Source organism: Clavelina lepadiformis, chromosome 4 (assembly GCF_947623445.1).
Source record: "Clavelina lepadiformis chromosome 4, kaClaLepa1.1, whole genome shotgun sequence".
Taxonomy (NCBI): Eukaryota; Metazoa; Chordata; class Ascidiacea; order Aplousobranchia; family Clavelinidae; genus Clavelina; species Clavelina lepadiformis.
In genome coordinates, this window is record NC_135243.1 from 24,097,581 (window position 1) to 24,120,910 (window position 23,330).

Genomic DNA, 23,330 nt, shown 5'->3' on the forward strand with positions numbered 1-23,330 from the left:
CTTACAGTTCCAAGTCTGATATTGATTTAGTAATACAACTAACTTCATCCTGATTTTTGTGAGTGAAAGGTGCTTGCTTGCTATCAATAATTCCTAGTTAACGACTATAATAACGTAGCAGTTGGCAACTACAGCTGCCAGCTAATGACTACCATTTTTACTACCAATGACTACCAACGCAATTTCACGTAGAAGAAGAGTAGTATAAGAAGATACAACCAGAATATCTCAATTACTTCAGCACACAGCAATCTTGTATTACACAAGAAAACAACACGAAACATCACACTAGGACACACAAGGATAAAACATCACATAAAAGAAATATAACACAACATAGGTGTTAGACTACACATGACTCGGCTCATAGCAATCGACCAATACTAAGATGACATCACAACGTACATATTTAAAAGTACAAACCAATATTTCGTATCATGCATAATTTGTCTAAAATGATGATTACATCAAAAAATATTAAAGTAAATGTAGAAGTAGTGCGCTAAAAACAAACATTTCGTCACAGAGTGATCCCAAATGTAAATGCAAACTCGTTAAACTCTTTATCACAAGCACTTTCAGTTTTTCGGTCCTACTGTGATGGGGTCAAGTTTAAGAGCAAAGTCAAAGTCAACTCTGGATTCTGCCTCACCAAAAATATGAGCTTCCTGCTTGAATGATGCCTTGACCTTGTTCTGCAATGGAGGAAAATATTGGAATATCGGCCAACTGCATTTTGGGAAATTAACCTGCCTCCAAGCAAAATAATCTAAATGTAAAAGTACAAATTGATGCAACGCAATCAGCTTGTTCAATACACTTAATGCTGTAATGATTTACAAGCTAAGTTCATGGACATGACGTCATTTGTAAAGAAAGAAGATTATAATCCACGTGACTATCTTCATTCTCCAATATTTCAGTGCAATTCATAATACATGCTGTATATTCACCCAGGTTCAGTTTGCACTGGGCCTAGTTTAAAAGCAGAGGAATCTGATGCTTGTGAAGATCTATCCACATTTCAGTGCCAGATCGTTCCTACACAGTAGCAAGCATAATGCATTGATGCAGATATTTGCAAACTTATTCATAGAAGTTCGTTGACAAACAGAGGAGATGTTACAGTAGCACATCACATGACACCAATACACAGACTGACTTTCTTACAAACTGGCATACAATCAGCAGAATGATATTTCAACACTCTGCCAACTTCAATGCAAGTTTACCTTTAGCTGAACCTGCTTGAAACATCAATCAAGTTTCTTTTTCGCGTGATTGATTTCTCTGCCACAAAGTAAATTTTTCATTTTCATGAAATCTCTGAGAAAAAATTGAATTTGAGTTAATCTTAGAAAGTTAGTGAAATACATTAATATCATACTAGAAATGAAACGATAAATGACTACACCGGGGGTGTTCAAATGGCGGATCTCGATCCGTATCCGGATCTTTTCAACTGTTTGTGTGGATCTTCCAATGTGGTCTGGAAAAAACTTGCAGCTGTAGCACACTTCACTTTTGACTTTTACAAAGTTATTAATATGTTGTAGGGTACATTTTCATGAATAAAGCACCATAAAAATTAAAGCATGTTCAATATATTTACTATTCATATTTAGTGGATCATCATGTTGCCAGGTTTGGTTATGGCAGAAATCATTAGAACACCCCTGGACTACACCAACAAAATAATGTAAACACTGTGACAAAAATAAGGTTGTAAAGCTTAAAGTGAGGGCTGAGTCTAAAAACAAGTTGCTCTTAAATAAAAGAATAGTTTCCAGTAACTACACTGGAAAATTTTTTTTAATAAAATGTAGTGGTTGAGCAGTTATTGTCAAAAATGTATTGCAAATTTGGCCTTTTTGTGACGGATATCACCACCATTATGACACCACAAATGCAAAAAACAACATGCTTGATGACTGAGGTTTGAACTTTGAATTAGGTATAATAGTAGTGGTAGGCCAGCTCATGTGATTTAGATGGCATATGTCTCCATAGGTAGTTGGTTAGTAGTAGGTAATGGTTACTTTCAGCTTAAGAATGTCACAACTAACTCACTTAACAGCATATGAAATGGTCAAGCATTCTTGCTTATTATGGCAGTTACCAGTACCAGACTAACCTAGCGTCAACAGCTAAAACTGAGCTTGGTGAGCTGTAGCTTAGCATCTACATTCACCGGTGGAAATACACTAAAGGTAAGCTAGCTCAGATTTATTTAACGCAAAATGTTCTTCTTGTTCAATTAAGTTTGCTTTAATTATTCGTATAACTTGTCAGCCAGCGAAAACATTCTATTCATACTTGATGCAAACACCTGAGTCATCCATAATGTTTGTATATTTTGACGTAGTAAGAACAGACAGCCATCTTCGAACCCACGATACCCTTCAATGTGGAGAGAGAGCAAATATTATGACGTAACAATTGACCTATTTCAGAATCCATATTTCAAAAATACAATTTCCATTGTGATACACTTTCAAATTTTAGTATAAATGAACCTATAGCGAAAGTCAAAAAAATGGTTCTCGCCTCATCCAACCTACCACCTGATCTTCCGAAACTTCCTAGCACGAAACAACATCAAATATCACATCAATGTTGTGCTGTCAATGAAAGTAGGCTACTTGGTGCTTTCGTCATGAATTGTTGGTATTTTTCTTGGGATTAATCCATATAGGCCTAGCTAAATTTGGAGGTAATCTGATAAGAACGCCCTGATTCGCCAATTTTAACAACATTATAAAAAGTGAAGGAAACGGAAGTGCAAATGGAAAATTTGTACGCCCCATTGACACCTGCACAGTTTGGTTTTGGCCCGCGCCTGAAGAAAGGTTGCCGACCCTTGGATTACACCAACAAAATAATGTATACAATGTAACATGAATATAGTTGTAAAGCTTAAAGTGAGGGCTGAGTCTAAAAACAAGTTGGTCTTAAATAAAAGAATAGTTGCCAGTAAGTATACTGGAAAAAAGATTTTTAATAATATGTAGTGGTTGAGCAGTTATTGTCACAAATGTATCGCAAATTTGGCCTTTTTATGACGGATATCACCACCATTATCACGCCACAAATGTAAAAAAGCAACATGCTTAATGACTGAGGTTTGAACTTTGAATTAGGTATGATAGTAGTGGTAGGCCAGCTAATGTGATTTGGATGGCATACGTCTCCACAGGTAGTTGGTTAGTAGCAGGTAATGGTCATTTTAAGCTTAAGAATGTCACAACTAACACACTTAACAGTACATGAACTGGTCAAGCATTCTTGTTTATTATGGCAGTAACCAGACTAACCTAGGGTCAAAAGCCAAAACTGAGCTTGGTGAGCTGTAGCTTCAGCATCTACATTCACCGATAGAAATAAACTAAAGGTAAGCTAGCTCTGATTTATTTAACGTAAAATGTTCTTGTTGTACAATTAAGTTCGCTTTAATTAATTATTATTCGTGTTACTTGTCAGCCAGAGAAAACATTTTATTCATACTTGATCTAAACACCTGAGTCATGCACATTGTTCGTATATTGTGATGTAATAAGAACAGCCATCTTCAAGCCACCACCAGAGACAGCATTTTCTGTCCAGTTCAGTTAAACATCGTAACCAAGACCATCACCAGCGGAACGCAGACAAAATAAATATCTTAAAATCCCTTGTGTCTGTAAACAACACAGCATGGAAGATGGTTAATAGGAATAAGCATTATTATATATTTGTCAAGCATATTGTGTCACAATATGTCACCGAAAATGTAACAATAGTTTGCATAACAAGCACCACTCTCTTAATAGGGAAGTCCCCATCAGTTATAAAGTTAAATTAACTGAAGTCAAGGTTTTAATCTTTGATGACAAATTAGATATGTAAGCCTTACGAATGGCATAATATTGCCTATAAACAACATCGCATGTTAAAACAGGTTTAGTAAATAAGTCAGTTAATTATAACGATCCATAGAATAACATCTGCATTGTTTTATCAGGGCTGTGGTGTCAGAGTCAAAAGAATTTTCAGCCAGTGCAGTTGGAGTCTGTGAAAATATCCTGACTTTGACTCCAACACTATCTGACCACGACCATTTAAACATGGCAAGAAATATCTTCCTATTACAAGGCATTTTGTTTGACAGATTTTCACACGACACTATTCAATTACAATTTAGCTGCCATAGCCGGCACAAAATCACCAACTGACCATCAATTTATCATTTCATAAATACCTGCAAAAAGTTTATACAGCAATTGTTAAATCATAACTAACTAATTGCAGATGCAACAATAAGACTGTCTTCAAGCCATTGTTTGTGTGTGCACGCACAGGTTAGTGCATGGGATATGCAAATGAAGCTACTGCAACAACTTTTTATTTCCAACTCTTCTAGATGTGCTCCCAGAAAGACAATAATAGCGTCAAATGAGGCAAAGTTACAAGAACTTTCAGTCAAGGAAAGAATTGCGCTTATTTGATAAAGTAAAACATTAATTGTCGCATTGAAACATGAGTTTATCGTATACTTGTTTGGCCAATGTAGTGGGAAATGATTAATCACATATTGCATTTATTCGACTTGCTGGTAAAATATTGGGATGAGTTTTACATATAGAGGAGTTGGAGACAAGACACCAGCTTTTTGGTATCGAATCCACAGCCCTGGTCTTTACAGGTTTAATCAACCTCCAAGCCAGACTTATGCTTTTGCCTATTTACACTCGTTACATAATTAAAAGTTTTAACTGGCATCGAGTATCTACAGGTTAATGTGGCATAATAATTTCTTCAAAAAGTTGGTTTCATCAATATTATGTAGGAAACACTGGCATATTTATATGTAGCGTAACGTGACTGGTTATCATTTGGTGGTGACATGGATAAAATTTACCAAAACTGGTATTTGTTGCACATATGTGGGTGACCTATATTCAGTATAATACGAGCGTAAGATGCTTGAGATGTGAAATAACCAGTTAATCAAAGAAAATAGACATCATATCTACCAAGGTTGTGACAACGAAGCTCCTTGATATGGTCGCTGTGCATCATTGTCATGACGCATTTCTCTAAACGTTCAAACTTGATACTTTGGCCGAATGATACTTCCATGGGTTTTATCCAGTTTCAAGAATCATCAATTAACCTCATCCTGTAACATTAAATAAGAAAAACGTGCATCAACATGGTAAAATGTACTTTGAAATGCGAACATATCATCACTGTTTTTTTATATTTGTGGTATACTCTTAAAACTATTATCTCGATGCCGTATATGTTAAGCGCCTTTAAGTATCTATTTTTACCGAAATATGACGCTATATAAATGTTATTATTATAAAGAATTTGGGTTTCAATGCACTTGTAAACTTGTTTCTGTTTCTGCATGTTCCATGTCTAGTCAGAAATCATCAGCATGTAGCTTGGTGAAGTGGTAACCTATCTTCTTAATCCAAATGTCTATCTTTTACAACAGGCTGCATAACCTATTTAAAGTCCCGACTGGAAAGTACGGCAGTTTTCAACGAGAATACAGGCCTATGTGTGAGTGTCTACAACAGTGGTTCTTAAACTGGGGGGCGTGTAAGATTCATAAGGGGGGCGCGAGAGATGACAAACTGTCTATTCTATGAGCTATGTCTAAACTTACTTTCTTGACTTTCGCTATAGGTTCATTTTTACTAAAATTTGAAAGTGTGTCACAATGGAAATTGTATTTTTGAAATTTGGATTCTGAAATAGGTCAATCGTTACGTTATAATATTTGCTCCCTCTCCGCATTGAAGCGTATCGTTTTCATTTATTCATTCACGCAATACTAGCTCCAATAACTGTTCTCTTGTGTTCTCTTTTCGCGGTGACCTGGTTTTCTCACAACGGGGCGCGGCGTAACAAGAAAAACTTCTACAAATGTATCACTTGTAGAAATACTTATTTTACATAAATGCATTTTCTTTAGTTTTTCAATTATGATGTATACAGGAAGCAAGATGTTTTTGCTACTAACCTGTAAAAATCCAATCAGTTTAAGACGTATCATTTCTGAGTAATTAACGATTGAAAATTTGTGTGCAGTGTCGGCCACACATAGTTAAAATAGTAATGTCGCTCACCCGGTTTAAATAGGGTAAAGCCAACGTCAGCCAATATTAAAACCGTAAAATGAAGTAAAACTTAAATTTAGTATTGATTTAATAACCCGGTATTTTAGTAAATAAACTAATTGTATTGACACAAAATGAGTGGAAAAAAGAGAAAGTATGACCAAAATTATCTGAAATATGGCTTTATAGATACCACAGTGAACGGAAAAGTGACTGTAAACTTCTGTGAAGCCGACCTAAGATGTGCAATATCTTCTACTAAGCCTCGAATTAAACGTTTGGTTTCCCAAAAACAACTACATCCTTCACATTAATGAAAGTTAATTGAAAATAAATTGTTGTTTTGTTTAATGCTTTTTTATTTTGCGATGAGTTGGGGTGCGGATTTTTTAGGTACCGTCAAGGGGGGCGTGCCACAAAAAGTTTAAGAACCCCTGGTCTACAAGAACTTACACAAAGACAAGCTCAACATCAGAGGCTGGAAAGCACGGCAGTTTTCAACGAGAACTCATGCGTGCAAAGATGTATACTTTGAGGTGATGAAGTATAAACCATAATTCGTTGTTTATTTGTGATAAATCGTAAAGATAAAAAAGTTCGGCGTGCACGTTGATAAACCTCGTGCGTGCAGGCGGCACACTTTCAACTATTGCATACGGTCAAATACTCACCTCGTCTAACATTAGGTTTTAAAAATCGAAGCGACTATATCACCGTATGTAGGTCACATTGTTATTAAACATAGGTGGTCAGGTTATAGGAGAATGGGTACCGGTATGCGAAAAGTTGATATTAGGTATTTAAAAGTTTTATAGGAGTCATATTTAGATTAAAAGGTACATATAGGTTAGGTTCAGACTTTAGGTTTAGGTTGCTGTGTCATAAAATTTAAGTTAGGTTAACAAGAAACTGTGAAAAAACAGTAATGTTACACAAGAAAGGTTATCGACAGTCGGCATACCTTGATTTTATTCTTCGAACAACCACCATATAGCCTACGTGAAATTCTGAATTTACTATACAAGCAAAATCTAACATACTTGGCCCTGGGCTATAATAAGGCTATTTCTGCACTCAAGCCGATTCAAACCAGCAAAATTTCAACTTTCACAAACGTCACAATCTCGTGATCGATTCATGATACAGCCGCAAACTATCACAAAATTTCACAATCATCAAACATCAAATTTACGCGTTTCTCCAATAGACACATTATAAAGTCAGCACTTTCTAATCAATCTTTGCTCAAGTTTAACGCAATAATAAATTCAAGTTTGTGCACATTCTTTCTTTTAATTGCAACGTCGGTTTGGTGATGGAGCGATTATACGACTTGTGTTTGATACAGAAATCAGCGCAGTACACATTCCTATTTGTCACACGTTTACTAAATCCCAAATTTCAACGAAAACAAACCCAGGTGGCGCGTCATCTTGTGAAATTTTGAAAATATTCTGTCCATGGTGACGAACTACATTAGCTTACATATTGGTTGTTTATGTGTGTTTGTTGTAGGTTTCAGTCGTGCAAAGACTTTCCTCAGTCCGAGGATAAAGATTCTAAGCTTAATACGACAAGAACTCTTTAATTACTTTTGCTTTGTCGACAAATGTGAGCACGTGTTGTCTCGAGCCCAGTCTACTCGTGAACAATTCGATCTGATAAAAACCAATTTGTATTTTCGTTGTACAATACTAGATCTCGTCTGCCCGAACGACAAGTACGCACACACATATATAAGGACGATCAAATACCGCGCATACCAATAAAATCAACACAGATACGAGTTAAAGTGATATGTCCAAGCCATGGCCGCCACAGTGGCAGGAAGAAGAAACAAATAGATAGAAAGTTTGGTAGCGCAGGCGAGTCAATCAACTTCGATTCATTGCAGCCACAAGCCGACTACACGCCTCAGTCAGATGGCTTATGAACCGGGTTGACCTGCGGTAATCACCAGCTGTAGTTTGGCTGTGCACAGTTTTATTGGAAATTCCCAAAACATTCATTAAATATTACGAAGAAATCACAAACTCACTGCTGGTGTCAGCAGCAGATATGAAAGCAACAACAATGATGCAAATCAACAAGATAAATCCAAAATGTAGGAGCTCATATTTACATCTTAGATCTCAACACTTCAAATTTATTCCCCCCTGTTTGGTTGAAAGTGGCCAGTAATTGGAATACTCATACGACGTAATAATGTATAACAAAAGACAAGTATGATGTAATAATAAACTTTCGATGACGTGAGAAAGCAGATGAAACGGTTAGATGTGTTGATAAGCAAACATGGATTTATATAATACATTGTCAGAAAGATAAAGTTGGAACAAAATCAATTTATTTTCATTGACAGCTGCAAGTTGGAATCACAGGGTAACAGAGACACCTTGTGGTGATAAAATTGCGATGAAAATTCGTTTCAAACAATCAAGTTCACAATTTACGATAAAATACTTAACATGGCTTAATATACTCTACTCGTATAACAATCATAGATTGACACCAATATGACGTCATACATGATTGACGTAATACAGAAGTAACGTTGAAATAAAAAAGCACTTCATTACTTTTTAAATTTATCCGCACATTCTAATAATGGCTTTACTGATCCGTCATCATTCTTTGAAGATAAAAGTTTGGCGGTTGCTTTGAGATAGATATATAAGTTATTGCGTTGATCAGCTGGTGGTGATATGTTCGTTGCCATGGTGACGAGTTTATTGCAGATGGATTTGACGTCACCATCCAGATTGAGAAGAATCATCAATCGTAAGCTTGATAACATGTTCCAGAAGCGGGGAAGTCCCGTCAGTTCCGTTTGTTTTTGAAGGAAGTTGTAAACGTCACTTCCTTTATTTCTCGTCATGGTTGGATGGTCTTGGTACAAGTCGCACAAATCTAAGAAACAAAGAACAATTATAGTCACAATTATACAAAACTAACATTGATGAAGAGTAATTTATCCAAAAAGCTTGAATAGCTGGGACAAATGTGTCCAAACGCATGTTGACGTCACAATGAGTATATTCTGGCTTAACAACTGAAATAATTAAACAGACAATTCAGTCGAATTAAAAATACAAAAAACTTTAACAATTAACCACATATAGACATGGTGCCTGTCATTTCCCATAATAAATAACTGATCACGTGCAATAAGAACAAAGTTTACTCGCGAGATAAAGATCGCTACAGTCAGTACTCATTCAGGTTATTGACACAAGTAAAGATTATCTCGTTGTTAACTGCAAATTAGTGGCAATTTCTCCAGATGCTTCCCATCTCAGCCTGGTACGTCATAACATGTGTTGTGCGAGGGCATTCACATAAGTAACAAAGGTGACGTCATAATATACAAAAATATTTACAATAGAGAAGAATAGAGAGAAATAACTCGTGGACTCAAAAAGCTTTAAATTCGCCATCTTCATCGCTTGCTTCAAAAATAGATTTTAAAATATCTTCGTCAGCATCGTCTGCACACACGATGTTTAATTCACTTTCGGTGTCAGCACAATCATCAATGCAGTCATTGTCTTCGTAGATTAGGTGGTCTTTGGTGCCAGCTAGAGCATTTGTTACGCAACATTCTTTAAATAATGATGTCACCATATCTTCATGTATACTTTGCCATGCATCCTTATACCACTGACAAATTTCTATGATTGTAGGCCGACAAATTGGGCCATTCTTTGTAATACTTTTTTGGCCATCCACCGATTCCACTGTTCACGCAATTTCGACTTAAAGATTTGTTTAAACTAACGTCCAGTGGTTGTAGCAAACTTGTCATGTCCCCGGGAATAATTGCAAAGTCGGTTTTCATTTTCTTCAACTGACCTTTAACCTCGCTTTATCGGTGGCATCGGAAGCAAAACAAGCAACGATCGTTGCTTACGTAGCCCTCCTGGTCGTCTGTTCCCACAGTTTCCTTCACTCGTACCTCAATGCCGGTTGCTAGCTTCTCTTTCGTTTTTCCGCTTGAAAACAACACAAGGTGGCAGTTTTGCGCCATCACCAGTTACCGGAAGCATCACAGTAAAATGATTTTTTTTCATTGCCTGTCGTTCTTATGTGGACAGATTTTCCACCCTTCAAATCGAGTGTTGGTTGATACGGAATATCGAAGGTCACCGAGGTCTGGTCAGCGTTTCCAATTTGAGAGAAATCGTATTTCTTCTAGGCACGTAGTTCGAATATGAACAGCTGGAATTGTTCTAGCTTATGTTCGAAATCGGACGGTAGTTTGTGGGCTATGTGTGTGCGACGACGAATTGAGAGTTCATGACGTTTTAGAAAAACCTGACTCCATCCAACACTTGCTTTAAAGTTGCTGACTGCACCACAAGTAATTTATTACTTGCCGTGGTAATTCAAGACGCAAAAGTAACGTAACAGGAAAGGCGAGATACAAAGGCGGCGGAAAACAAGAAAAGGCGAGATTCAAAAAGTCTAGTCCGCGAGGGAACGCAAGAAAGTGGGTGCGGGCACATCAAACAAAACTTTTTCTCCACTATTGTTAGCAAAACAATCAACAAAACAAGGCATTCGGTTAGTTGAGCGCGATTAAACAAAGGTGACGTCATAAAATACACAAATATGTTGTTACAAATATCAAACTGTTGAGATGTTCACCAAACTCGGACTTGGGTCGAGCTCAAAATAGTTTGGAAACCGCTGGTCTAACAGGTCGCATCTTTGATTTGCTTATTATGACGTCATTAAGACGAGACAATCGTAACGCTAAGATTTTAATTATTACGTAATATGTAGAAGATAAAAAAACGGATATGACGCGCTGTGCAGATGCTTTGCAACGTAAATTAACAAAACATAAGAATTTATATTTTACTCGCGTCATAGTGATGTCATTTCCTGAAACGTTCAATGGGAGGAATGGGTTCAATTACGTAAATATCTATGACGTAATCAATGACAACATCATCCAAGGTTAAACAAAGAAAACAAATATTTTTATTTCTTGCTATTAATTGTGAGGTGAATACTTTCCATCTTCCATTGCTCGTTCGCATCTTCCACTTCCTGATATGCGTGAAATGATTTGATGTAGAACGCCTCAGCTTCCTCAGGTTGGTTGTTGTTTGCGTAATAAGTACCTAAATAATTATAAATCAATGATTACGATAAATATTTTAAAATATAAAACCCGATTGTCAATCACAATTAACAATGACGTCATAATCACCAATTTATAAACCAGCAATGAATTAATTATTATTTTAAAACATAAATTGCGATTTGGTCACGACGTTGTAAATTAACATACAAACCCATATTATTGAAGCATGCTGAGTACAACGCCATCTTCCTACATCCATCGCCGAATGTGGATTCCAATGTGGCGATGGCCAGTTGGAGAACTTCGATTGCGCGCAAGTATTCAGCAAGATAACTATGGCACTCTGCGATGGTCAACCAACAATGAGCTTTCGATGTTGCCACCAACTTTTCATCATCGATTTTCACTGATTGGATGGATTTAACGAAGCCAGTCATGCGTGAAAGCACATGACGATATGTGGTTGGTTGCAGATGTTCGTTGTATCGCACTACAAATCTGTAACATTCTAATGCGCATCTCTCCATCAGTTTCACTTTCTCAGTAGGATCATCAATCAGTTTGTGAAGATCACCTGCGCACAATACAAGTTTGAGTAATCTTACTTGAGTTTGTTGAGTGCTTAAGAATGTTTAACGTTTGAGTAAGATCACCTGCAAGCAACAGAAGTGTCAATATTGTCGGCGAATATTTCTCACGAATCAGAGTCGTCATGAGATTGATGATGTCATTTCCGATATCGAATGCCTCTTTTCCGGTTAAAGAAGCAGTCTTGATCGTGGAAATTAAACTTTTACAAACCGTCAGTGCTTTGTCTATTTTTCGCTTCGAAATCAGATCATTTATGGATGAGATTTTTTCACTCATATTTTCCAACCCTGCATTGAAAAGGAATCAAAAATTTTAGTTTCAAATAATCAATTTTTAACCTTGCTTTAATATTGATTTATTAAATAGAATTTTTTGCTCTGTATTATACAGCGATGAGAAATAGGCATGTTACATCTCTGTAATAAATAAATATCTGAACAGGCCAATTTTACTGTTAGTGACGTCATAAGCAAGGTCTTAACTAAAGATAACAGTTGGATTATATTAGGGGAAGTCCCGGACTTAAGCCGAAACTGATTAAACTTGTCGTTGGCGATTTGAGAGTTGTCAGAATGAAACAATTTTCGTGATTTTACTTTTTTGCCATTCACATTGGATAAGCTGCAAACGCATAACTAACTTTAAAACGTTTTCGACAAAATGAGCGAAAAGCATCATTTGTTATTGTATAATTCTCTTAGGTTTATTGTTTTCGTTGCAAATGTTTTGGCTTTGGAAGATTTTTGATTTTCTAATTGTGGTTCTTGCATTTGTTAACTTTGGCCACCTCAGGTCTATTGCCTGCAATCACATATCCTTCATATAAGTCAGACCTCGATAATCCGGAACATTTTGTTTCGTCATAAAGTGTCGGTTTAGCGGGGAATCTAGATTATCAGAGAGCGAAAAATTAACCAATCTTGCAAATGCAGCTCCGTGTTTAAAAAGCAGATGCATTTTACTCCTATTCAAAGTACCGAGTTTCTGGCTGGACAGCAACTAAAACAAAAAAATATTTTTTGGATAATTCAACCCAGTGTCGAACCCCAGAGCTACCGTATTAAAGACGAATGCTCTAATCACTAAGTTATCTCCACAATTGACTTTTTTACAAAGCCCAATGCTGCACTGCTTGACACTCAAACTAATTTCAAATCAATAAAGACTGTTGGAGAAGTTTAAAGAGTGAAATTGCAACATTATTATGCGTAAATAATGGGTTATTGTTTCGGCAACTAACTACTGTATTAGGACAATCGTGAATCATTTTCGCTTAACTCTTAATAATCCGGTTTATCGGATTTTATTTCTATTTATTTGCACATTTGTTCCAAAACTTTTGTGTCGGAGTCGAAAAGCGGGGTTTCCGAATTAAAGGGGTAAAATGCATCATAGGAAGAAATCCGTTCCCAGCAGCTTTGTGACGTATAATGGGAATTGCTATATACCACACATTTATGAAAGGAAATGTCCTAGCAATTTTTCTTACTCTATTAAGATTATTTACTTACCTTGAGACCTTCCATCATCATCACTAGCTCCATCAGCTGCTTTATCCTCTGGCATTGCTTCTGTGACAGTCTGGACAGCTAGAAATAAGATTAGGAACAAAATAAACGATGAAATCATAAGTGTAGTGGTGTTTATGATAAACGTGCACGTGAATATAATTCATGATAAGTTACCTGTTTACAGAAATAGTTTAAACTTATCTAGAAACAACACCTGGACTTTGCTCCGTAGATAATTAATAAATACATAATCATTACATGTGAGGCATGATTCAATGAATAATCCTTAAGTAGACAGAATTGGAGTAGATATTCTGGTTTTACACTGCGCTGTGCTACGGTATAGTTTGGACAATAATGCCAACCATTGTTTGGAGCAAACTACGATTTAAACTACTAACTACGATTACCACAAGATGGCGCACAATACTACGATTGAGAGTAAAATTTTTATTACGTTTTAGTTCAGTGATAATTTAACAGGTCTGAGCAATTCAGCAATTAAACAGGAAGCCAGATCTATTTTTAAAATTTTTAAGGAATAAGCAACTTATGGTTGGGAGGGTTCCCTTTTTATCCTTTAAACACACGCCATGATATAATATTCGGATGTATTTTACGGTGATTTATTATCGAGACGACGTCATTAAAATGCTCAGTCAAGTAGAACGTTTAGTAGACTTTGAATGTCATAGATACCGATTAAAACTAAACCCAGCAACCATTTCAAATAAACAGATGTGTTCTTGTTCTATCAGGCTACCATCAATGTAGACTACTCTGCATTTTACCAACTACTCACTGACGCTGCAAGTCCATACCACGTGGCCGTCGGCAACACTACATCCCCACATGGGATGATGAATTTAATAACCACTATGACGCATTCGTGAGTGCCGAGAAACCTAGTGATGCTGCTTTCAAGGCTACAGACTTGCTAAACTGCCTCGACAAAAATGTCAGGATGCGATGGGAGGATACTGTAAAGGACATTGATTTTACGCATTCCAGCAGAAAAACGTGGAAGACTTTTAACCAGGGTTTCGGAACAGGCGTAAATTTTAAATTGCTCCAGCTCCAGGTCCGGAGCTCATTGATACCACTGCTCCGGCTCCAGCTCCGGCTCCATTACGTCACAAACTGAGGTTTAAGGTTGAAGGCTCAATTTGGATTATCTATCTCAATGGGTCAGTCAATAGCCAGTAACATCAGTTGCTACTATGAACATGTGACTGCTCCGCTGTCAAATCCCCAGTAACTGTTAACTTTGTGAAGGGTTGCTCTTAAATTATGTGAATTCAGTCAATAGTAGTAGGCTAGTAGCATAGCATCTTATGAAATACATCGGAGCCGGAGCTATGTTTCAAACAACTGGCTCCAGCTCCTGCTCCGGCTCCATTTGAATTTCAAGAAGAACTCCGGCTCCAGCTCCTTTGAAAATGCACGGCTCCGGGGCTCCGTCTCCGGGCTCCAGCTCCGGCTCCAAAGCCCTGCTTTTAACCATCTCACTGGAGGAAACGCTCAGTCAAAACCATGCCCGATTACAGTAAATTCCATAGCCGGGCAGCTCCTAGCCAATGGCTGTTTTAGTAATGCAGACAAGAACCATACACGTAAAGTAAAGCAGGAATGCAGTGCACTATGGAAGGCACATGGACTAGACGGACATCTTTCCACGCCATTCACAATCCAGGATCTCACCAGTGCTATCATGCAGCTGAAGAGTGGGAAAGCCCAAGGACCGGATAACATCCGCCCGAGAGTTCCTCAAACAGTGGTGCAGCAGAAAATGTCAAGCATGGCTCAACAATCTATTTACGCCTCCGCCGCATGGCGATCCCGAAGATCTGGCGCAGGGCCAATGTTATCGCCCTGCTAAAACCCAACAAACCCGAAGACAACCCCAACAGTTACCGTCCTATCTCTCTACTTTGTGTCCCCTACAAAGTCATGGAGAGGCTCCTGCTGGGCCGCCATGACCCTGTCGTTGAACCACAGCTACCACAACAACAGGCTGGATTCCGACGGGGACGATCAACTGTACAGCAGGTGCTGAAGCTCACCGACAACATCGAGGACTGCTTCGAGCGAAAACAGAAAGCGGGTGTTGTTCTGGTGGACCTCACTGGCTGCCAATGGCACCGTGTGGCAGCAAGGCCTAACCCTCAAACTTCTTCGGATGATCCCTGACCAACACCTAGTGCGTTTCATTACTAACATCTTGTCCAACCGCAGTTTCACTCTCAAGATCAGTGACGGACAAAGCAGCCGCCTGCGACGCCTGAAAATGGCGTACCTCAGGTTTCTGCCTTGTCGCCAATGCTTTTCAACATCTACATCAGCAACTTACCACAAACAACATTACACAAGTATGGTCTGGTGTAGTAGTGTGCATGCAAAGAAACGGACACCACCCTAAATGAGAACCTCAGGATCATTACTTGCTACCTGCGCCCCACTCCTGATGTGTTTATGCCAGTACTGGCAGGCATTTCTCCCTCCAAACATCGGAGAGTACAAGCAACCCACAAGATTGCAGGCCAAGCCATGGCCAGCACCAATCATCCCTTGTACAGAACCTTAAGCAGCAAACGTCACAGTGGCCGTCACGACTGGTTTCTCGCCGCCCTTTTAGCAGACACGTTACTGCACTTGTAATCACCGGTTTTAACATCAACACTGCATGGTGCAACGACTGGAAAGAAGTGTCCAGCCCCCCTAGTTCAATGTGGAGCCCTCCACCCCCCCTGCTGGCGCAGACCTTCCTCGAAAGATCTGGACAACCCTGAACCGCCTCAGAACTGGAGTAGGCCGCTTCAGCGAATGCATGCAACGCTGGGGCCTCAAAACATCACCATCATGTATTTGCGGTGCAGAATCACAGACAGCAGAACACATCATCTTCGACTGTCGTGTCCTACACCCACCCATAGGCCAAGAGGACCTGAAAACCCTGACGTAGAGGGCAAGCTGCAATTGGTAGCTGAATATGCTTGAGCCCACCTCATACGAAAGAAGAAGGCTACCACCGACGGGTGCTTCAACTCGCTTCACAGAGAACTAGATTGCGGGCTCGCCGTTTTTCTTACCAAAACTGTACCAATGACCAGATAATACATGAGTTTCATAAGTACCAGAAAAAAATAAACATGGATTGACCGTTTTTCTTACTAGCCTATCACCCTTGGGTACTTACCTCGATTTACATGTGCGCTAAGCTGCAACTTTACAACAATTTGCCATGGTAAGTTATCCTGGAAAATTATAACAACCATGTTCATATTGGTTATAACTTACTCTTCACTGTTGAATGTGTTCTTTGACGCTTAAAAGCATCATTATTGGCACGATTTTGCCACCTTTCTTTGTCAGTGGCTTGGTTAAAATTTCAGACACAACTCCATAAATATAATGTTTATGTCAACATGAGTTGTATATGAACATGACATACATAAAGCTATATCAAAAGTTTGCAAACACCAAAAAAAATTAGCTGTCGTATGTAACATGTTTCATTTGCAATTAAATTCTTACTAGTGACGTCATCATTTGCCTGGTGATGTGACATATTTCCTTTAGATGATTCGCCAACTTTGGAAGAAAATCTGCAACAATATATTTTTGTTTTAACTGTTTGGACGCTGAATATGTTTTTACAACAATCAAAGAGTCACACGTATATTTTATGATAATAATGACGTAATATTGACGTAATTTGGAAGTTACATTCAAATCAGGAAAATTTACTTTTCAAATTTATCCACACATTCTAGTAAAGACTTCGCTGATTCGTCATCATTCTTTGAAGATAAAAGTTGGGCGGTTGCTCTGAGACTAAAACATAATCTATTGCGTTGATCAGTTGGTGGTGATATGTTCGTTGCCATGGTGACGAGTTCATTGCAGATGGATTTGACGTCACCATCCACACTGAGAAGAATCATCAATCGTAAGCTTGATAACATGTTCCAGAAGCGGGGAAGTCCCATTAGGTGCTTTTGTGTGTGAAGGATGTTGTAAACGTCACTTCCTTTCTCCCTCGACATGGTTGGATGATTTTGGTAGAAGTTGCACAAATCTAAGAAACAAGAATAATTATAGTCACAATGCTACAGAACTAACATTGATAAAAAGTAATTTATCCAAAAGCATGTAGGCCTATAGCTGGGACAAATATGATCAAACGCATGTTGACGTCACAATAAATATATTCTGGCGTAACAACTGAAATAAATAAACAGACAATTTAGTCGAATAAATAAAAATTTAACAATTAACCACATATAGACATGGTGCCTGTCATTTTCCATAATAAATAACTGATCACGTGCAATAAGAACAAAGTTTACTCGCGAGATAAAGATCGCTACAGTCAGAAATCATTCAGGTTATTGACACAAGTAAAGATTATCTCGTTGTTAACTGCAAATTAGTGGCAATTTCTTCAGATGCTTCCATCTCAGCCTGGTACGTCACAGCATGTGTTGTGCGAGGGCATTCAGTTAAGTAATAAAAGTGACGTCATAATATACAGAAATATTTACAAAAAAGATAAAATTGCCACAGAAAAAAATAGAAAGAAATAACTCGTGGCCACATTTACTCCAATTTGAGAGAAATCGTATTTCTTCTCGGCACGTCGTTTGATTAATTATGAACGGCTGGAATTGTCCTAGCTTATGTTCGAAATCGGACGGTAGTTTCTGGGCTATGTGGGTGCGACGACGAATTGAGTGTTCATGACTTTTAGAAAACCCTGACTCCATTCAACACTTGCTTTAAATTTTCTGATTGCACCACAAGTAATTTATTAATTGCCGTGTTAATTCAAGACGCAAAAGTAACGTAACAGAAAAAGGCGAGATTCAAAGGCGGCGGAAAACAAGAAAAGGCGAGATTCAAAAAGTCTAGACCGTGAGGGAACGCAAGAAAGTGGGTGCGGGCACATCAAACAAAACTTTTTCTCCACTATTGTTCGCAAAACAATCAACAAAATAAGGCATTCAGTTAAGTAGAGCGCGATTAAACAAAGGTGACGTCATAATAAAACAGAAATATGTGTAATAGAGAAAAAATTGCCTCTTTCAAGTGATTGCAAATGTCTATCACAGCGGTTCCTAAAGTATGGGTCGCTAACACAAATAAACAACATGTTGGTTCGCAAACAAGGGTCGCGAAGAGTCAAAAAATGGGACGCACCAAGGCGATGCAAACCTATGTTTGTTATAAAATACATTGTTCCATAGCGAGTGGATCAGATTACCCCTGCTTGTCTGTATGTCTGTAGCGTAGGCCCATAGGTACTTGAGAAAAGAGTAGATTGTTAACATAGCAAACGAACTTAGCAACTGTTATGTTGTGCAATCGTTATTATTTCGTGTGAAAATGCGTTGTTTGAAGCTTGGGCCGCGAGATGTTCACTAAACTCGGACTTGGGTCGCGCTCAAAATAGTTTGGGAACCGCTGGTCTAACAGGTCGCATGTTTGATTTGCTTATTATGACGTCATTGAGATGAGACAGTCGTGACGCTATGATTTTAATTATTACGTAATATTTAGAAGATAAAAAAACGGATATGACGCGCTGTGCAGATGCTTTGCAACGTAAATTAACAAAACGTAAGAATTTATATTGTAATTGCGTCATAGTGACGTCATTTCCTGAAATGTTCAATGAGAGGAATGGGTTCAATTACGTAAATATTTATGACGTATTCAATGACAACAGCATCCAAGGTTAAACAAAGAAAACAAATATTTTTTTTCTTACTATTAATTGTGTTGTGAATATTTTCCATCTTCCATTGCTCGCTCTTATCTTCCACTTCCTGATGTGCGTGAAATGATTTGATGTAGAAAATCTCAGCTTCCTCAGGTTGGTTGTTGTTTGCGTAATAAGTACCTAAATAATTGTAAATCAATGATCACGATGAAATATTTTAAAATTAAAAAACTCGATTATCAACCCTAATTGACAATGACGTCATAATCGTCAATTCATAAACCAACAATGAATTAATTATTATTTTAAAACATAAATTGCTATTTGGTCATGACGTTGTAAATTAACATACGAACCCATATTATTGCAGCATGCTGAGTACAACCACATCTTCCTACATCCATCGCCGAATGTGGATTCAAATGTGGCGATGGCCAGTTGGAGAACTTCGATTGCGCGCGAGTAATTAGCAAGATGGCTATGGCACGATGCGAAGATCATCCAACAGTGAGCTTGCAATGTTGCGGCCAACTTTTCATCATCGACTTTCACTGAGTGGATGGATTGAACGAAGTCAGTCATGCGTGAAATCACTTGACGATATGTGGTTCGTTGCATATTTTTGTTGCATCGCACTATAAAGCCGTAACATTCAAATGCGCATCTTCCCATCAGTTCCACTTTCTCAGTAGGATCATCAATCTGTTTGTGAAGATCACCTGCGCACAATACAAGTTTGAGTAATCTTACTTGAGTTTGTTCAGTGCTTAAGAATGTTTAACGTTTGAGTAAGATCACCTGCAAGCAACAGAAGTGTCAATATTGTCGATGAGTATTTCTTACGACGTAGAGTCGACATGAGATTGATGATGTCATTTCCGATATCGATTGCATCATCACCGGTTACGAAGGTGGAATTCATTGCAGATTTTAGATCTTCACAAGCCTTCAGTGCTTTGTCTATTTTTTCATTTGAAATTAGATCATTTATGGATGAGATTTGTTTACTCATGTTTTCCAACCCTGCATTGAAAAGGATTCAAAAATTGTAGTTTCAAATAATCAATTTTTAACCCTGTTTTAATATCGAAGTATTAAATATAATTTTTTGCTTTGTATTATACAGCGATGAGAAATAGGCATTTTACATCTCTGTAAAAAAATTATCTGTTATCTAAATAGGCCGATTTTATTGTTAGTGACGTCATAAGCAAGGTCTTAACTAAAGATAACAGTTGGATTATATTAGGGGAAGTCCCGGACGTAAGCCGAAACTGATTAAACTTGTCGTTGGGCATTTGAGTTGTCAGAAAGAAACAATTTTCGTGATGTTACTTTTTGCCATTCACATTGAATAAGCTTCAAACGCATAAATAACTTTAAAAAGTTTTCGAAAAAACGAGCGAAAAGCATCATTTGTTATTATATAATTCTCTTAGGTTTATTGTTTTCGTTGCAAATGTTTTGGCTTTGGAAGATTTTTGATTTTCTATTTGTGGTTCTTGCATTTCTTAACTTTGGTCACCTCAGGTATATTGCCTGCAATCACATATCCTTCGTGTATACCAGGGCTACTCAACTGGCGGACTGCGGTCCAAATGCGGACCTTTTCAGTGTTGAATCCGGACCGTATCTGTCTCAGTATTTACGCAAATGAAATCGTTCATCATTAGTTTTATTATTCCTACTTATTCAATTAATCAGCGAGTGTGTAAGCGGTAGCTCAAACTAGTCTTCTAGAGGTTTTTGTTAATAGGTCGTTTGTCAATCGGGGCAGCCGACATTTTGCGCCTTCTTTTGTTGATAAAACAATGATTACACAAGTTTAATACAAAACCACTAAGGATATGTAGCCTTCGACAGCACTGTTTCTGGGTAAAGCCCATCATTAGTAAAGCGCTAATTGCAACCCATAAAGAAACTTTATAAAGTCACAATGATATTTATGACTTCATAAAGGACACAAGTTTTTTAGCAAAACCAAATCCATTATCGTTGATTTGCAAAAACAAAAAACAGCAGACAATAGCACAATTTCAAACAAGCCTTGCTGACGTCACAATGCACAGCTGCGAGTCAGCGTTTTCAAACATGAACTTCATAAAGAATAAATTTCGCATCTGTATGGCCAATGAGACCCTTCACCACTGCCTTCGACTCGCTCTCACTAATTTGGAACCAAGATTTAAAGAACTAGCAAGAAATAAGAAATGCCAAATCTCTCACTAGCTTTGACTAACAGAACAATAAATAAATTTCGCTTATTGCTTTTGCTAATACCGCTTTGCCGGATTTTGTAGATACCGTATTTCATGTGTTGTGTTAAAAAAAAATCTGGAGAATTTAAAATTAAATTAACACCCATCCAGAGAATTATAATACTTTATATATCGTATCTTAATACATTTGTATGACTGTAAATTATTTCATGAGAATTATAACAGACCTAAGCAAATTTTGAAATTTTGTAACTGGACCTTTGCTAAAAATAGTTGAGTAGCCCTAGTTTATACCATTCATTTATTAATTGCTGGTTTTTTTACTGGCATTGTTTCTATGACAGTCTCGACAGCTAGAAATACGGTTAAGAACAAAATCAACAATGAAATCATAAGTGTTTAGGCGTTCATGTTCCGGCTTTAATTCTGTGACAGTCGGAGCAACTGGAAGTGAATTTAGTAAGGACATAGTTGGCAAGATCATGAAAACTGCTCATGTTAATCAAACACAGTAAAACTGGTAATTGTTAAATAAGTTCTACTAACTTGACATACTCTGTTATGTTAGGAAATTAACAGAACATATTCCAAGTATATATACTGGCATCAAAGTATATATATTATATGACATCAATACATATTTTACACCTTCCCTAAGTTTTCTGTTGACATCGGTTTACCTCTGTCATTTTTTTAAGTTTTCAACAATGTTATTTTTAATACTTAGGGCAACGGATAGGTATAAATCATATAACTGATAAATAAATCATATACCAGTTTCAACATTCGTCACCAAACTGCTTTTTTCAGGGGATGTCTCTTGTTTCACATCTGGGGATTCCCGGGTTGTAAGAGTAGTGGAACCAGCATTTACTTCATCCTGGATGGATGTAGCAGAGGTTGAGGAAAATTGCTCTGTTGGTTAAACAAGTTAAAGTCAGGGATAAAAATCTGTGTGAACATGCATATGTCGGATGTTACTGAACAAGTAACAGTAACTGTCAAGGAAGAGCAAAAGCAAACATAATCTTTGTTTATTCATTATTTGCAACTACCCAGATATTTTTCTTATTTTAACAGCTTTTCCCCTTTACCTGAAGATGTTTTAGCAACATCACTTGCAGTCTCAACAGCTCCATCTGCCGATTCATTTTTTGGTTTTATTTCTGCGACAGTGTGAAGAGTTAGAAATGATTTTAAAATCAATCGATTATGAAAAGCATTCACATTAAATTGTGCGCCTTATTTTAAGCTCACATCTACTTCAGTCTCTAAACTTGTTAGGTTGTTATTTCTGTAAAGGTGTAAAGAGCAATCATGGGTTTAACTTTTATTTATCTGAAATTGGTAACTTGAAAAATAACGATAAGCGATGATACACGCGGTAAACAATCAGCTTCTATCTTAAACATTTTGTAAAAGCAATTGAATGAAAAAACACAAATAAATATTTTAACAAAACACTGACTTGGTATGATTTGTTTTTGAATTGGGGATTCCCGGATTGTGAGAGTGGAGAAACCTTCATTCACTTCATCCTGGATGGACGTGGCAGAAGTTGATTGCTCTGTAGATGAAACAAAGAAAAGCAAACAATAAAAATCTTTATCATTACACTTATGTTGGACATAGTTTAATGAATAAACCTTAAAGTTAAGAGGAACGGTTTTTCAAAACGTTAAACAACTGACCAACATATCATTAATGATGTTAAATAGGCAAAATCAACCGAAAAACCTGATATTGGCGGATAATTGGTATAGGTTGTTTAGGGTATAGGACTATAGGTTGTTATAGCATATGCAGTATAGTAGTGTAGTATATATATAGTGTATGTGGTATAGGTTGTTAGGTATAAATCATATAATTGATAATAAATCATATACCAGTTTGAACATTTTCCACCAAACCAATTTGAGCAAGGGATGTCCCTTGTTTTATACCTGGGGATTCCCGGGTTGTAATAGTAGTGGAACCTGCATTTACTTCGTCCTGGATGGATGTGGAAGAGGTTGAGAAAGATTGCTCTAATGGTTTAGAGAAGAAAACAATGAAAACATTACAATTGAATAAATACTAAGTTTA

The 23,330-nt window shown here is 37.4% G+C and overlaps 1 protein-coding gene and 1 long non-coding RNA gene across 8 annotated transcripts in view; both read right to left on the bottom strand.

Moving 5' to 3' along the window:
* Nucleotides 1-228: 228 nt before the first annotated feature.
* LOC143452438 (uncharacterized) lies at nucleotides 229-7,238 on the bottom strand. 7 transcript variants are annotated; one of them, XR_013115035.1, is made up of 7 exons: nucleotides 6,564-7,238; nucleotides 5,013-5,158; nucleotides 3,518-3,677; nucleotides 1,410-1,489; nucleotides 1,233-1,326; nucleotides 954-1,041; nucleotides 229-695 (listed from the first exon to the last, which is right to left on the bottom strand). It is a non-coding gene; the product is annotated as an uncharacterized LOC143452438 (long non-coding RNA). The 7 variants fall into 7 exon arrangements; XR_013115034.1 differs by having other exon boundaries at nucleotides 229-769; XR_013115038.1 differs by lacking the exon at nucleotides 229-695 and having other exon boundaries at nucleotides 786-1,041; nucleotides 1,415-1,489.
* Nucleotides 7,239-7,811: 573 nt separating this feature from the next.
* LOC143452427 (uncharacterized) overlaps nucleotides 7,812-23,330 on the bottom strand; it is a 33,712-nt gene continuing 18,193 nt past the window's right edge. The window contains exons 6-19 of the mRNA XM_076953391.1: nucleotides 23,132-23,221; nucleotides 22,714-22,812; nucleotides 22,340-22,411; nucleotides 22,020-22,160; nucleotides 19,825-20,049; nucleotides 19,383-19,745; nucleotides 19,075-19,206; nucleotides 17,052-17,382; nucleotides 16,839-16,909; nucleotides 13,305-13,382; nucleotides 11,856-12,080; nucleotides 11,414-11,776; nucleotides 11,129-11,239; nucleotides 7,812-9,020 (exon numbers count right to left, since the gene is read on the bottom strand). Coding sequence (XP_076809506.1) covers nucleotides 8,686-9,020; nucleotides 11,129-11,239; nucleotides 11,414-11,776; nucleotides 11,856-12,080; nucleotides 13,305-13,382; nucleotides 16,839-16,909; nucleotides 17,052-17,382; nucleotides 19,075-19,206; nucleotides 19,383-19,745; nucleotides 19,825-20,049; nucleotides 22,020-22,160; nucleotides 22,340-22,411; nucleotides 22,714-22,812; nucleotides 23,132-23,221 — 2,636 coding nt within the window. The 3' untranslated portion in view covers nucleotides 7,812-8,685. The remainder of the gene's footprint in view (nucleotides 9,021-11,128; nucleotides 11,240-11,413; nucleotides 11,777-11,855; nucleotides 12,081-13,304; nucleotides 13,383-16,838; nucleotides 16,910-17,051; nucleotides 17,383-19,074; nucleotides 19,207-19,382; nucleotides 19,746-19,824; nucleotides 20,050-22,019; nucleotides 22,161-22,339; nucleotides 22,412-22,713; nucleotides 22,813-23,131; nucleotides 23,222-23,330) is intronic.